Source organism: Esox lucius, chromosome 16 (genome assembly GCF_011004845.1).
Source record: "Esox lucius isolate fEsoLuc1 chromosome 16, fEsoLuc1.pri, whole genome shotgun sequence".
Taxonomy (NCBI): Eukaryota; Metazoa; Chordata; class Actinopteri; order Esociformes; family Esocidae; genus Esox; species Esox lucius.
The window spans coordinates 23,858,538-23,874,303 of NC_047584.1; the positions used below are offsets into that span (position 1 = coordinate 23,858,538).

The 15,766-nt window shown below is 43.1% G+C and overlaps 1 protein-coding gene across 4 annotated transcripts; it reads left to right on the plus strand.

The window, feature by feature from the left end:
- Positions 1–1,060: 1,060 nt before the first annotated feature.
- vgll3 (vestigial-like family member 3) lies at positions 1,061–13,745 on the plus strand. 4 transcript variants are annotated; one of them, XM_020054571.2, is made up of 5 exons: positions 1,061–4,061; positions 10,653–10,922; positions 11,579–11,942; positions 12,109–12,678; positions 12,814–13,745. In XM_020054571.2, exons 2-5 carry the CDS (start codon positions 10,782–10,784, stop codon positions 12,849–12,851), a joined length of 1,113 nt encoding a protein of 370 aa, XP_019910130.2. In that variant the 5' UTR covers positions 1,061–4,061; positions 10,653–10,781; the 3' UTR covers positions 12,852–13,745. The 4 variants fall into 4 exon arrangements, with proteins under 4 accessions (XP_019910130.2, XP_019910131.2, XP_010878463.2 ...); XM_020054572.2 differs by having other exon boundaries at positions 10,691–10,922; XM_010880161.3 differs by lacking the exon at positions 1,061–4,061 and having other exon boundaries at positions 10,114–10,922; positions 11,579–11,933.
- Positions 13,746–15,766: the final 2,021 nt, after the last annotated feature.

Genomic DNA, 15,766 nt, shown 5'->3' on the forward strand with positions numbered 1-15,766 from the left:
GCTCCGAAATTGCAGACCGTATAGAAAAAAAGGACCAATCAACTTGAATGCAAGATTCGGTCGAGCATAGGCCATTTAAATTAGCATTCTGGATTTGAAGTCATTTCTATAATGAACATAAAAATAAACCAAATGCTTGGGCATTGTATGTCTGTATGTACTGTATATTTGCCTCATGTGTGTATGTGTGTTAGAGCTTGAATGCAGGCATGTGTGCATGTGTGTTAAGAAGCTATGAAAATGTAAAGTACCACATCCATAAAAAGATCCACATACAGTAGGGAGTGATGGACATAAAATAGCTCCCTAGGGCTTTAACACTGCCATCACTTATTTTGTTTCATTCTCGTTTCATCCTTATCTCACTGGATGATAACACCATCACAGAATGGATTCACAGGATGTTTCCTCTTCATATTTTAGCAGTAAACCACTTCTACAGTCTGGTCACTCGAACTGTTACCAAGTGAAGTCCATGAAAATGAAAAGTGTTTATGTCATTTGGTGAAATGGAAGAGTAGCCAGGAGAGAAGAAGAGAATGTGAGAGAATTAGTCAAGGAATTCTGGCTCAAAAATGGGGTGAAAAGGGATGGGGCGAAATCCGGAATGAGGAGAACATAACAGATGAGAGGAGACGGAGGACAGTAGGATGACTTTGAAAAGACAGAGGAGAGGAGGATGATTCACCCCTCAGCTCAATCCCCTCTCCATCCCAAAGGAGGAGTGCAGTGTCCCGGGGCGTTGTTCTAGTTAAAGTTATTAGAAAGAAGTTAGGTCTAATCAGCAGTAGACTACAGGGAGCTACGCTAAACGCTCTCATCACCACCATCACCCCAGGCCCAGAGGTGATCCATCCAGCCAGCCAGCCCTCAGGTCCTTCACTACCCCCCTCTTAATGACATTAAAACACAGACTGCTGCTGTATTTGCTGTGTGTGGAGACATCTTCAAGGTATATTATATATATATATATAGTACATCTCATATAGAAGGGAGGGTTCAGGACATTAAATGAAAATTCCCTCAGTGGCATTTTAAAAACATTTATCTCTTGACTTTCTCTCTCTCTCTCTCTCTCTGGTGGTTTTGCCTGAGGCAAACAGACGTTTCATGTTAACATGCTCCTAAAACCAACTACACAGTCACACAGACAGACAGCAGAGAGAGATGTCATGTGTGAAATTAGATCCCGGTATAACCATTGGGAATCAATGAGAATCATCGCTACAAAATAAAAATACAAAATCATCCTACAAACAGACTCAGTCTAGTCCAATATACAACACGTAATAAACCGTGTTTTGCCTCCACTGATGCAGATGTGATTAATGACGACATAGTAAGAACATAGCCTTTAATCTATTCATTTTTCTTCAATTATTAAACTTAAATCTGCAGAATCATTCCCAAAGAAATCCTTACCATTCATTTCAAAATAAATGTACAATAAGAGGAATAATTCACATTGCTCCAGAGTTATTCTCATTCAAGGTGAATTCAGATATGAGTAAATTAGCATTTAATTGCCATGATCATCCGGTCTTGGGCTTAAGCCTGGTGTAATGGGTGTCATATATGTGACAGGTAACAAGGCAGAGTTATGGCGCTATGCTAACACATATTGAGAGGCAGCGACAGGCCCAGGACTCAGAGTGGTACCTGGGGATTTAAACTGCCTACATCCTTTGGTGATGGATGAATGCTCTCAAGTACACAGGGACAGTTAGTGGGAGGATGTTGGGAGAGAGAGAGAGACCGGGACGGAAAAAAAGAGAGGGTCATGGGGGTAACATATCAAGTGAGGGACTATACTTCTTCAGCCTGTGGGAGGCATAGGAGAGGGGTGTGTTCCTGTAATGCACAGGCAAGAAGGGAATGGGGTGATTATGAGAGAGGATCTCCCCTGGGGGGTAAACTCTTCTCTGGCAGCTTGGAGCAGATCACACGCACAAACAAACACACGGACACACGGACACACAGGCCAGCACCTTTCCACCAGCAAATTGAAGATAACTGACATTGTGAATGTGAATGAGCCGAATAATCCATGAACACCACAGAGTAACGGTGGTAAATGTGAACTAGGTCAGATTGGGATGTTCCGCTGTTGTTTAAACCTGCTCTCTGCTGACATATCACCGGGGAGCCAGTGTACGATCGGGAAACAGTTGTTGTTCCAGTCAATCCCTAACTGCTATCCACAGGTACGTTTAGCCTGAGGACGGCAATCTGGACCGGGCACGGTATGGGACATCTGGAACATTAGGCCCTTCTAAGGCCCACCCCTACCCACCATCCTCTCATGTCACACCTCACTCCTGACGCTCCCTTTCTCAGACACGTTTCTGTCTCTCGTGCCACTGACGCCCGCCCCGGAGCCGGGCACAGCCAGCCGTATATCTGGGGAGGCGGGCCGCCGAATATTATCAGCAAGGGGAATTAGACTCATTAACGAGGGAAAGGCAGAGAGGACCTGCAGCCAGAGGCACCCCCCCTCCCCTGACTCCACCTCCCCCCTTTTCCAGTAGTCACACAGAAATACACCAAATATACAGATGTGCAGACATATGCTCAGAATGAGCCCCCACCAGTACATTCAGGTAGCTGATTATGGTATGTCAGTCACAGTCGTGTGCTATAAAACCGCGGTAACAGCCCAAGGTGCTGGCACAGCAGATACTGTCTGTCTAAATGTAATCACGTTGATCCCTTCACAACTCACTTCAGGAAGCCTCCTGTTCACTCTCTCCCGCCATTTCAGTCCCACAAAACAATGTACATCTAATCTACATTGTAGCCAGTCTTTCTATTTCTATTGTTTGATGCCAGGTGAGGGAAGAGAAAACCGAGCGGCTCGTAATTAGATGATTTGGGCTAATTAGGGGATTATCTACAGATCTGGTATGTTGGGAATAGAAGCACAGCAAGAGAAACAATTAGTCTGTAAAGCAAGATAGATGTATTTATAATGAGAAATGTAAAATCCTACATCCATCCATTTGTATTCTGAATTGTAACATACTACGGCACATGCAATTTATAATGTGAAATGTCCTCTGTTTAGCTCCTTCTCAGGCTGAACATTTCCAATAACCTTCTTGTTTGGACCTTGAAAATAACTTGAACCTCCCACCAGACCAGTGAAGAAGGCTCCTTCATTAATCCTGACAGACTCTTGGAGTCTCTAGCAGCTCTTTAAATTACCATCAGTATTCATGCCTCTCAGTTATCATCTAACACGCAAACTGATGATTTCCAGAGGAGCAGGAGTCACATTAATATATTATTATTGCAATTATCTGGTTAGAAAGGTCTGGTCTGCCTGTTCAGAGAGATCTGAGTCGTCTACTGGCCACTTCATTAACACACTACAGAAACATGTGACCCTGTGGCATCACCACAGAGGACCACACACACATGCAAAATTCTGTTTGTGAGATCCAATTAAAAGTCCTATTGACGTTAGAGTCCTGCATGGCAGTATGATATCAGTACGATGGCTAAAACAGCAGGAACAATTACAAATGTGATTATCCTGGACTGTTTTACATTATGCTGTGATTAAATTAAACACTATCTGGGACGACTGGTTGTTCATGGCACCTTTAGTTAAACACGTGGGTTTTTTGTCGTTTGACATAATTATTACAATGATTTCTTAAACCCCCAATACTGTCCTACAAATGTGTTAATTAAGGTTATTGACTAAGCCCCTGTTTAACAGCCACGTACGTAACTATTGCTAAATAGGGAAAGATAATACAAACAATCAAATTCAATCTGTCTGCCTTCTTTCCTGCATGCCTGCCTGCCTGCCTGCCTGCCTGTCTGTCTGTCTGCCTGTCAATATCTGTTTATAACACAACCACTGTAATGTTACTGGAACTGTACTAATGGCTATTTAATTGAGTGATTACAGAGTGAATATGGACCATTAGAGCACCATCATCGTCAGGTGTTGCAGAGTGCTCTGGAGGGACCACCAGAGACAGGTGTTCTTCAGATTGGATCTGCAACAGAACAACATCCACGTAACAAAGTCCACACTCTGCAGTTCTTAGGTAGAAGGATGTCATCCTTATTAATCACACCTTACCACTAATAACACTCCCACCTGCAGCTTCTCACATTCAGCAGTTACTCATTACTAATGACTGGAGTGGTAGTTATTTCTAGTAATATGGACGTTATAGTGCTGAAAAGAGATTTTAACCAAAATATCTAACAATATGCAGTTGGCTTCCTACTGTGAATCACAGCTCTTTTCCACAAGGCTAAAAAAGACAGATGATGTACGGAACACACATTTTGGGACGGTTTTCAGACCAGAACACTTGCGCCCCCCTAAGCTCTGAGGCAGCGGATGAGTTTTATTCTTTGAAGATAGCATGGACAGAAAACAAACTGCTTTTATCTCTTCATCCCCTCCTGCCTTCAAAACATCCCCTAATAAGGATCTCATTAAGACTAGATGAGGAGAAAACGTGAAAGGAAAATATGAGAGAATAGCATAGAAGAGGGAAGAAAAGGGGAGGATGGGATGGAAAAGTGAGAAGGAGAGGAGATAGTTGCTTTAGACCCTGAGAGGAATACGTTCACTGAGACACCCCGAGGACCAGTCCACGTCTGCAGGGCATTTAGCTGTGTGCGTGCATGTCTGTGAACGCATATGGAAGTAACTCGGATATGAGAAGCCTCTGCCCCACTTCCACTGCGACAACAACACATGATCAGAACCCCGACACTGACTCCGCCCTAGTTCAAGACGCGACGCATCATCAAACCAGGACTGAATAATTGACGCTCCGTCTGCAGCGCGCAGCATCATCAAAGCGAATGGAACAGTTTCCTTCCTGTCTTAGCCTCAACCTCTCACAGAGCATCATCTTCACTGACAGCCGGCTGACCCAGGAATTAATAATACAACCACCATACCGTTTTCCCCTTTCCCAACTGTCTGCTCTATCAGAATGGATAGCGTGAAACTCATAATGTGTGATCCTAACTGTGTGAGAGGTAGAGGGAGAAACAACAGAACCATGATGGTGAGTTGTAAAGACAGGTAGAGTGATATAGAGAATAGGAATGAGAGGGAGAAAAAAAATGAAACAGAAGGGGAAAGATTTAGGAAGAAATAGATATTACCTATTGCTGTATAGCTATTTTAGTCAGTAATACAGACAGAATATTCTGTTCCTGCATTTCATAAGTGTGACCCTATTTTCTGAAACTGGGACAAATCAACACAAACTGATATCAATAATTAAATAATTTCAATAACCCATTAATTTATACGTGGCATAAAGAGAGCAAGATAATCACACAGATTAAAAAAACTGCAGTTTAAGCTAAATGAGAACCATTACACTGAAGTGCTGAGTCCTTGTATAATGACATGAGCAGAGTGTTTTCATGTCCCTTAGGAAAAACATTACTGCACATTGATGTCCACATCTATGTGTACAGTACATGCAGAAACCTGAAGTCCCCACAAATGTAGCAAAACAAAGTTGTTTTGTCAGGTCCGCAGTACAGAAAACTTGATTTCCAGCTGAGCGATTAGGTTTAGGGAAATACATACAGTTGGGCAAATTGTTAGAATTGGGGTAATATTTAAGTTTATGCATTAACGAGTATGGTACAGCATTAGAGTTAGGTTAGGTTTAGGCATAAAGGTTAGGTTATTGAGGTTGTAGGGTAGGGTAATTGTAGGGTAGGTTTAGTTTAGAGCTACGAATAGGGAACTTGGATTTTGGAGTTATGTCTCAGGTCCTCAGACAACATGGCTGCGGGCCTCGGTATCTTTGATTTGATTGTATTTGGAATTTTTCTCCTGACTGTCTATCTGGCTGTCAATAGTAGCTTAGCCCCATGTGTTTGGGTCAGTTTCATCCTCAATCATGCCAGAAGCTTACAGACTATAAGAACCACACGACCCATGTAGACCCATGTAGACCCATATACACTCACCTAAAGGATTATTAGGAACACCATACTTATACTGTGTTTGACCCCCTTTCGCCTTCAGAACTGCCTTAATTCTATGTGGCATTGATTCAACAAGGTGCTGAAAGCATTCTTTAGAAATGTTGGCCCATATTGATAGGATAGCATCTTGCAGTTGAAGGAGATTTGTGGGATGCACATCCAGGGCACGAAGCTCCCGTTACCACCACATCCCAAAGATGCTCTATTGGATTGAGATCTGGTGACTGTGGGGGCCATTTCAGTACAGTGAACTCATTGTCATGTTCAAGAAACCAATTTGAAATGATTCGAGCTTTATGACATGGTGCATTATCCTGCTGGAAGTAGCCATCAGAGGATGGGTACATGGTGGTCATAAAGGGATGGACATGGTCAGAAACAATGCTCAGGTAGGCCGTGGCATTTAAATGATGCCCAATTGGCACTAAGGGGCCTAAAGTGTGCCAAGAAAACATCCCCCACACCATTACACCACCACCACCAGCCTGCACAGTAGTAACAAGGCATGATGGATCCATGTTCTCATTCTGTTTACGCCAAATTCTGACTCTACCATCTGAATGTCTCAACAGAAATCGAGACTCATCAGACCAGGCAACATTCAGTCTTCAACTGTCCAATTTTGGTGAGCTTGTGCAAATTGTAGCCTCTTTTTCCTATTTGTAGTGGAGATGAGTGGTACCCGGTGGGGTCTTCTGGTGTTGTAGCCCATCCGCCTCAAGGTTATGCGTGTTGTGGCTTCACAAATGCTTTGCTACATACCTCGGTTGTAACGAGTGGTTATTTCAGTCAAAGTTGCTCTTCTATCAGCTTGAATCAGTCGGCCCATTCTCCTCTGACCTCTAGCATCAACAAGGCATTTTCGCCCACATGACTCACACATACTGGATGTTTTTCCCTTTTCACACCATTCTTTGTAAACCCTAGAAATGGTTGTGCGTGAAAATCCCAGTAACTGAGCAGATTGTGAAATACTCAGACCGGCCCGCCTGGCACCAACAACCATGCCACGCTCAAAATTGCTTAAATCACCTTTCTTTCCCATTCTGACATTCAGTTTGGAGTTCAAGAGATTGTCTTCACCAGGACCACACCCCTAAATGCATTGAAGCAACTGCCATGTGATTGGTTGATTAGATAACTCTATTAATGAGAAATTGAACAGGTGTTCCTAATAATCCTTTAGGTGAGTGTATAAACAAATGTGTGTATTTATGTTGAAATTTGAATAGAATTTTTGTCATGACTTGGAACCATCTTACAGTATCTCACAAAAGTGAGTACACCATTCACATTTTTGTAAATATTTGAGTATATCCTTTCATGTAACACTGATGAAATGACACTTTGCTATAATGTGAAGCAGTGAGTGTACAGCTTGTATAACAGTGTAAATATGCTGTCCCCTCAAAATAACTTAACACAGCCATGTCTAAACCGCTGGCAACAAAAGTGAATACACCCCTAAGTGTCAATATTGTGTGTGGCCACCATCATTTTCCAGCACTGCCTTAACCCTCTTGAGTTCACCAGAGCTTCACAGGTTGCCACTGGAGTCTTCATCCACTCCAGCATGACAACATCATGGAGCTGGTGGATGTTAGAGACCTTGCACTCCTCCACCTATCATTTGAGGATGCCCCACAGATGGTCAATAGGGTTTAGGTCTGGAAACATGCTTGGCCAGTCCATCACCTTTACCCTCAGCTTCTTTAGCAAGGCAGTGGTCATCTTGGAGGTGTGTTTGGGGTCGTTATCATGTTGGAATACTGCCCCATGGCCCAGTCTCAGAAGGGAGTGGATCATGCTCTGCTTCAGTTTGTCACAGTACATGTTGGCATTCATGGTTCCCTCAATGAACTGTAGCTCCCCAGTGCCGGCAGCACTCATGCAGCCCCAGACCATGACACTCCCACCATCATCTTTAGAAGAGGCTTCCTTCTGGGACGACAGCCATGCGGACCAATTGATGCAGTGAACGGTGTATGGTCTAAGCACTGACAGGTTGACCCCCTACCACTTTAACCTCTGCAGTAATCCTGGCAGCACTCATACATCTATTTCCCAAAGACAACTTCTGGATATGACGCTGAGCACGTTCACTCAACTTCTTTGGTCGACCACGGCAAGGCCTGTTCTGAGTGGAACCTCCCCTTTTAAACCGCTGTATGGTCTTGGCCACCATGCTGCAGTTTCAGGGTCTTGTCAATCTTCACAACCTAGGCCATCTTTATGTAGAGCAACAATTATTTTTTTCAGATCCTCAAAGAGTTCTTTGACATGAGGTGCCATGTTGAACTTCAGGTGACCAGTATGAGGGAATGTGAGAGCGATTATATCAAATTTAACACATCTGCTCCCCATTCATACCTAAGACCTTGTAACACTAACGAGTCACATGATACCGGGAAGGGAAAATGGCTAATTGGGCCCAATTTGGACATTTTCACTTAGGGGTGTACTCAATTTTTGTTGCCAGCGGTTTAGACATGAATGGCTGTGTGTTGAGATATTTTGAGGGAACAGCAAATGTACACTGTTATACAAGCTGTACACTCACTACTTTACATTGTAGCAGTGTCATTTCTTCAGTGTTGAAGAAAAGTTATACTGAAAAGTAATGCTCAATGAAAAGTTATACTCAAATATTTGCAAACATGTGAGGGGTGTACTCACTTTTGTGATTTGTATATGATTCCAATTTCCTGTGAAATGTTTGTAATTGATGTTTGAGTTTGAAGCATCGTATTAAATACTAAAATGGTTTTCTTTCTATGGAGAATAGTAAAAAAAAGACACATTTATATTACATTTTTACTTAGTTTTTCTCCATTCCCAATTTTATTATGCCATTGCAAGGCTTTGTTTTCCTTCTTATCACACTGTTTGTTCAACCAGGAAGCGCTGGGAGGGGAAGGGCATTACCTGGCTAAAAACAAAGATTGAGTTTGCGGATGCTTGCTTATGTGGACCATATATAGTTCACAGTAATTATTGCAGCAGTTACTGACAATGATAAATAACGTGATTAGCTCTTCAATTTTTATGAGAAGCTGTGTGGGAGGTCAGGCTTCATCAGGGAATACACTTGAGAATGAAGTGGCCATCTCTCTCCTACTGTGCGAACCTTTAAATGCTCCTATATACGCATCCTAGTCTCGCCTCTCCTAAAAATACCCTCATACCAGCGGGTCCTCACCCCTCTGTTTAACCCACAACCTACATTGCATCCGGAGACTAGGGGTGCCGTTCGTAAAATATTTCATGTTCTGTAATCCTGCTCAGTTTTTGCACATTTAGCATTGCCAAAGAAATGTAAAAATGCACTAAAATTTTTCAAACATCAATGTAAATTAATCCAAAACTTTTCCAAAGGTAATGTTCTGCAGTAACGCTAAATTATAAAATTGCCACATATAGCCAATTGTATAAATATAAGAGTTACATTTTAAATATAAAGGTAAATGTTAAATGTAAATGTTAAATATCACTGTAAACCCGTAACCACACGTAACTCAAGCAGAAACTGACACGCTTAACACCCGGGTCTGTACGGAACAGGAACGTTCAACACATTAATTAATGCCTGAGCTGAGTTAGAATCCATGCCATGTGAGACTACAGCCATATGAGAAACAATTTTAAGTCAGGAAGGAGTGTGGAGTTGTGAGGCCCACACAGTTACTACAAAATTGATGTATATACTGTATGCCATTCTATGTTATCGTGAGGTGTCGGTCTGTCTGTAGGCTGTTGAATGTTGACGCTACCAGCAGGTGGCAGCTGAACATTCATTGACATCCAGTGACAGATTCTCACTACTCAAAGACCCAAGATAGCTCCGGAACTCCAAACCAAAACCTGACCCAATCACACAGGCTCTAAAAAAAAAACTAAAAGGAGTGGGTCTTTGGAAAAGCAATGTATTTCTGATTCCTATTTAAAAGTTTCCCATTTGGAATTGGGCCTTCGATTTAGTTTGTAAGGTTCACTTGTTTATTTAGTTAAGTATGAATAGAGTTATATAAATAGATAATAATGTTGGCTTCCTTCTGTGACAGAATTTATGGGAGTCTTTTACACTGCAGTCATATCTGCCACTTTATTTTTTCTCCCCTTTTTTGGTCATATCATAGCCTGCCAAGTGTACTGGTTAACTAGGCCAAATGTTCAACGATAATATATGGAATTTCCCCAACGGATGGACTACACTGAATGTATTGAAGTTACAAGCAAAACAACAAACAATACAAGACATTTCATGACACAATTCCGAAACTTCACATTATCTGAAGATGGTTAAAATTTCCTGAAGCTTCCCAAGCTTTGTTATTTTTGACCCTGGGTAGCACTTTTGTGACAACTGCTACAGTTGCACATGTTAATTAAATACATTAGGCAGATTTACTAAATTGCATCTTCAAGTGGCAGCTCCTCGGACACTTCTCTATTCCGAGTGGAGGGAATGCGCTCCATGGGCGCGTGCGCGCAGTCCCATCCCTCCCCTCCTCTCTATAGTCTGTTAAAACTTTCCTCCAATCAGTATAGCTTTTGAGAACTTGGACAAGTGGAGTTTGTCGGGTACCTTACGTTGGTCTTCAACGGGGTTCTTCTCAGTAGGAAGCGTTGGTCCTATTGATTCGGTTTTGTCTTTATGCAAACAGCTCTTTTCACCGACGGCATGTCTATTGTCACCGCGAAGGTTTATATGGAGGCAGCGGTGGACCTGAGGATTACATCTGTCTAAGGAGCGCTGAACCAGGCTGTTTTTCTCTGCCTGCCTCGTCTCAGCCATGAGTTGTCTGGATGTAATGTTTCATCAGGGCTATGGAGCTCACTGCCTCCCAACGTCTTCAGCAGCAGCGGCAGCAGCCTATAAAGCAGCATACTACCACCACCATCATCAGCACCACCATCAGCAACAGCTGCAACAGGTGGGTGTCCAGACGAGCCAACGAATTGCTCTGAAACAGTTTGTGTTTTTCTCATCGGTATTCTAAAATGCGCGCTAAAACGACATTGTAAATGTATATTCTAAGCATTGGCAAAATTTGCACAGCGCATTTAAGCATGGACAAACTTTGCGTCATGTTTTGGCACGTCACAAATATCAGTCACACTGAAATAAAGTTACTAGTTAAAAAGTTGAAATTATTTCGCGCGATGTATTTAGAACAGGTCATGCAGAATGACTTGAGCTAATCTTGTTCCCCGAGAGAGGGGATGTAATGACAGCTCGTCGCTGTCACTCAGGAATGTTGATGATGATATTTCTTTTGGAACGGCCAAGAGCGTTTTCAGTGGAAAAACGTCCACCAGTACGCACGCTAAGAAACATCCTACAACTTACTGAATAAACTTATGTTTGTAAAATTATACTTTTTTGTGAAAATGGATGTCATATAGGACTGAATTTATTAACTGTATAACTTTTAACATGGGCATTGATTTTGTTCAGTCGTAATGCTATATCTGTTTTTATCGCTATAAAGCAAAAAGACAGACTGACGGGGGCAGTACTCTCATTGCTGAGTTGTAAGAACTGTTTGTAAGAACTTTTTTCTCTGTATCTCCTGCTTTCTCCCTGCAGAAGAAGCTGAGTGTGTACAGTAGGATGCAACAGGACAGTGTGGAACAGCAGTGTCCAGGAGCAAGACAGCAACAGCTGTGTGGGGGAGGAAAGGGCAGGCCAGCCGGGGATCAAGGGGTCCATAGGGCTCTGGAGAGTTCTGGGCTGGGGGCCTCGGTTAAGGACAGCCAGCCGGCTGAAGCAGAGTACCTGAGCTCCAGGTGTGTCCTGTTCACCTATTTCCATGGAAACATCGGGGATGTGGTAGATGAGCATTTCTCCAGGGCACTTAGCCAACTTAGTGCCTTCACTGGGGAAACCAAGGCCACCAGGAGCACCCCGATACACATCTCTGGCTCAGCTGGACTGTGGAAAGGTAGAAAAGGTATATCTTCTTGATATGGACACATTCCCTTTTACTGCTACTTGTTATTTCAGCTAATGTAGTGTACAAAATTTTTGGATGTTTTACTGAGAACCTTTAGGCTTTCACATGTATGTCTCAATAAACAATGTCTCTCTCCCTCTCTCTCTCTCTCTCTCTCTCCCAGACAGTGTATCTCTCCCAGAGGGCCAGTGTGGTTCATTGTCCTCTCCGCTGTGGGGTGGAAGTTATCCATCCCAGAGCAGCGCCTGTCTCTCCGTCCATCCAGACTTCTCCCCCAGTTCAGCAGCCTTCCACATCCCAGAAGGAGCCTTGTGGACCGGCCATGCTCTGCCCCAGGCCAGTCTGCCTCCCCAAGCCTCTCTGCCAGACCCCTGGGCCTACAGCCTCAGCACTCAGAACTCCGCCAGCTACACGCACGTCCACGACGTCTACCCGCACGCACACCCTCACGCACACGTGCACCACCGTCACCCCCCACCGGTGCTGCACCCCCACCCCACCCATGGGCCAGGCCTAGACCCCAGGTTCAGCCCTCTGCTACTGCCTGGAGTGAAGACTCAGAGCCCCATCAGCCCACACCTCCCAACACACAGCACCAGGCTGAGCAGCCAGAGCCCAGGGACACACACTGATGTGAAGACAGAGGTGGAACAGGCCAGCTCCACTTCCCCCACACTGGCCCCCTTAGCCTGGCCCACAACTCATCACACCTCCCTGGATAGCTATGACTCAGGTAAGCCGTGGGCATGGAGCACACGGACATGCTGGAGACACATGCTGTATCTCTATTTCTCTCTCTCAAATTTCTTAATGCATTCTGTTTTTGTTTTGTCCAAACATGAACTTTTTTCTCTTACTGTCTCTCCAGGTATGGATCAGGAAAAAGTGAAGTCCGTTTGGTTCTAAGAGAGAGGATATGCCCCATGACCCATGTGTTTGAGTTTGCCATGTCACGTGACCTGGATTTTAACCTTCATTTTATAAATTGTTTTACCAAACTGGCCAATATAATTTTCATGTCCAATGGTCCAGCATTTCTGTCAAAGGCTTAAAATAAAGGTTTCAAATCCAGGTCGTGATTATTCAAAAGATATGAAATCACTGAGATGTTATTAGCCTGCTACAGACATGTAGTCAGCTCTACCAAAACCTAAGGGAACCACCACACATTTTCAGTGGATTCACTGACTCACTAAAAGTCTCTGCTTACTAGAATAACTCAAACGTCCAGGGTGGTTCACGTTTCTCAGAAAGTCCAGGGTGGTTTAGGTTTCTCTGAACGTCCAGGATGGTTTAGGTTTCTCAGAACGTCCAGAATGGTTTAGGTTTCTCTGAACGTCCAGGATGGTTTAGGTTTCTCAGAATGTCCAGGATGGTTTAGGTTCATCAGAACGTCCAGGGTGGTTAAGACTTCTCAGAAAACCCTTTGGAGAAGCATACAAAAACTGTCCCAGATGAACCAGGAAATACTTCTGATCACCTTTTAGCCACGTTTATTTTTATTTGTAGCAATGGTATATTAGCTTACTATGGGGCCTAAACAACACATTGCTGGTTCTGTTTAAAGAACTTTGTTTGTGGAAATAGCGCTCAGCCAAGCCTCTCAGCTGTTTTACACTATTAAGCTATGTGTTTAATTGACTGTAATATATTTTGTATATAGTGCTTTGATCTGAAGTGATTGTTGTTTACTTAAGAGTTTGATTGTTGCTGTTTTCAACCCTGTGTTGTGATGTTGCCTAGTGTCCTGTATGTGTGAATAAATGCAATTATTGATATGTAATAAATTGCTAAGTTCTATTGGCAAATATTTTTTCTACAATAGGTATCCCATGAGTTAATGATAGTTTGTTGGACAGCCTTGAAAATCTGCATTACAAAGTCTAAAATATCTTAACATAACGGAAGTTAACCTACACTTTCCGAGTTTTCAGCACCACAATCGGCTTTGAATAGTGTACATGGTACTGATAGAAGGCTGGTAGAGAGTGAATTCCTCAGGCAGTTGTAGATAGCATGACGTCTGTAGCCTGTCTAGGATTCAATGCCATGCTTGGGTATGCATTTCCTGTTTCCTGTCTGGACAGGAAGTCCATTTCTGAGGCTCAGACAGCACACACACACACACACACCCACACACGCAATTCATCGCAGACATGTCCTTATGCAGACAGATTTGAACAGAATGGGGAGGTTTGCCTATTGGAGGTTGACCCTAATCTACTCCAGTGGGAATGTGTGGGACGCCAGCTATGTGCATTGGTGTGAAATCAACATTATTTTGGAGAAGAGCAGCTTTAAATATTTCAGGGTAACTGGTGCCAAGACTGGCATTAATCTTCTCCATGACCAACAGCTGTGTAGTGTAGTGTGTGTGTGTTTGTGAGCGTTCCATGTATGTCTCTGTGGGTGTGTTAGAGTCTGTAAGTGAGCAATCTAACCAGGTGGTGTGTATGCTGTTTTAACATTCGGTCCACCTGATACTGCAGGATTTCAAGATGGAGGTCGTTTTCTACCTACCCAGTGTCAGACAAACACATGGATACCATGTTTATTTCTCTGTGTGCAGTTTGAAAAGTATTGAATTCAGCAAGTTGAAAGCAATAAAATCGACCTAACTTCTCCACAGCTGGGTGGATGGTTTTTTCCTACAAAGCACTCCTTACAGTAATCAGAATTTTTTTAAATTGAATAATGTTACTGATAAACATAAAAAACAAGATTATATTCACCCAGAAATGAACCTGCTGATCATGACAGTCCCCTTCATTCTCTCTTTTCTGTACTAAGAGCCTGAAAGCACCGTAACTACTGTTTCTCTGGACATGACCAGAGCGAGAGGAAGAGAGTAGGGGGAGAGTGGGGGAGAGAGTAGAGAGAGAGGAATGGAAAGAGAGAAGAGAGTAGGGGGAGATGGCGGGGGGACAGTAAGGAGAGAGGGATGGAAAGAGAAGAGAAGGGGGGAGAGGGGGAGAGACAGTAAGGAGAGAGGGATGGAAAGAGAGAAGAGTAGGGGAGAGGGGGAGGGGGGGAGACAGGAGAGGGTGAATGTGAGTTTCTATGCTCCACCTGGGTCCTCTTCGGGTCCTTATTTTTTCTATTTTTTTCTCTGTCTCTCTCTCAGACTGTTTCTCTTCCTCTCAGGGACAAAGAAAAGGAGAGCTTTTAGATGGATTTACTGAAACGATAATTCAACACAGCCTTTTAAAATGGTAAAATTGCTAATATCTCAAGTCACAATACGTGGCCCTATTGAGAAACTAGGCCAGAGATGTAGTGTGAGCATGTTGTCATAGCCGTCAATGTGTTTTCTGTTGGTTAATCATACAATTTCAAACAATAGTAATCGTTATTAGCCTTATCTATTTAAAACAAATACGTATTGAATCTGTTCATTTCTGATCATTTTCACAAGAAGCTGGTCACATAAACCTAGCAGGCAGATAGAGCGTGCAGCTCAGCTCGCTGAAGACAGACATGGGAGGAAAACGTTAGATGTTCAAAGTCATTACAGGCCTAACTACCGTTATGAAAAGGAACCACACTTTTTTTTAAAATTTACAACATAATTCATAGTTTGATCAAATATATGAAAAAAAAAATCTGTCATAGGTGGTTGTGTGGACCGCCACTGGCCTCTCTCTCCTTCCCAGCCTGCATTAGCAGAATCAAAGCACTTGGCATGAAGCTCCTCATTAGCATTAGCAAACACATGTTTGAAAATGGTTATATATATTTACATATTATTTTAATTTTCAGTAATCGCAGCAATGGTCATTGGACTCCTCCCTCCGAGCACATACACACATACACACAACGCA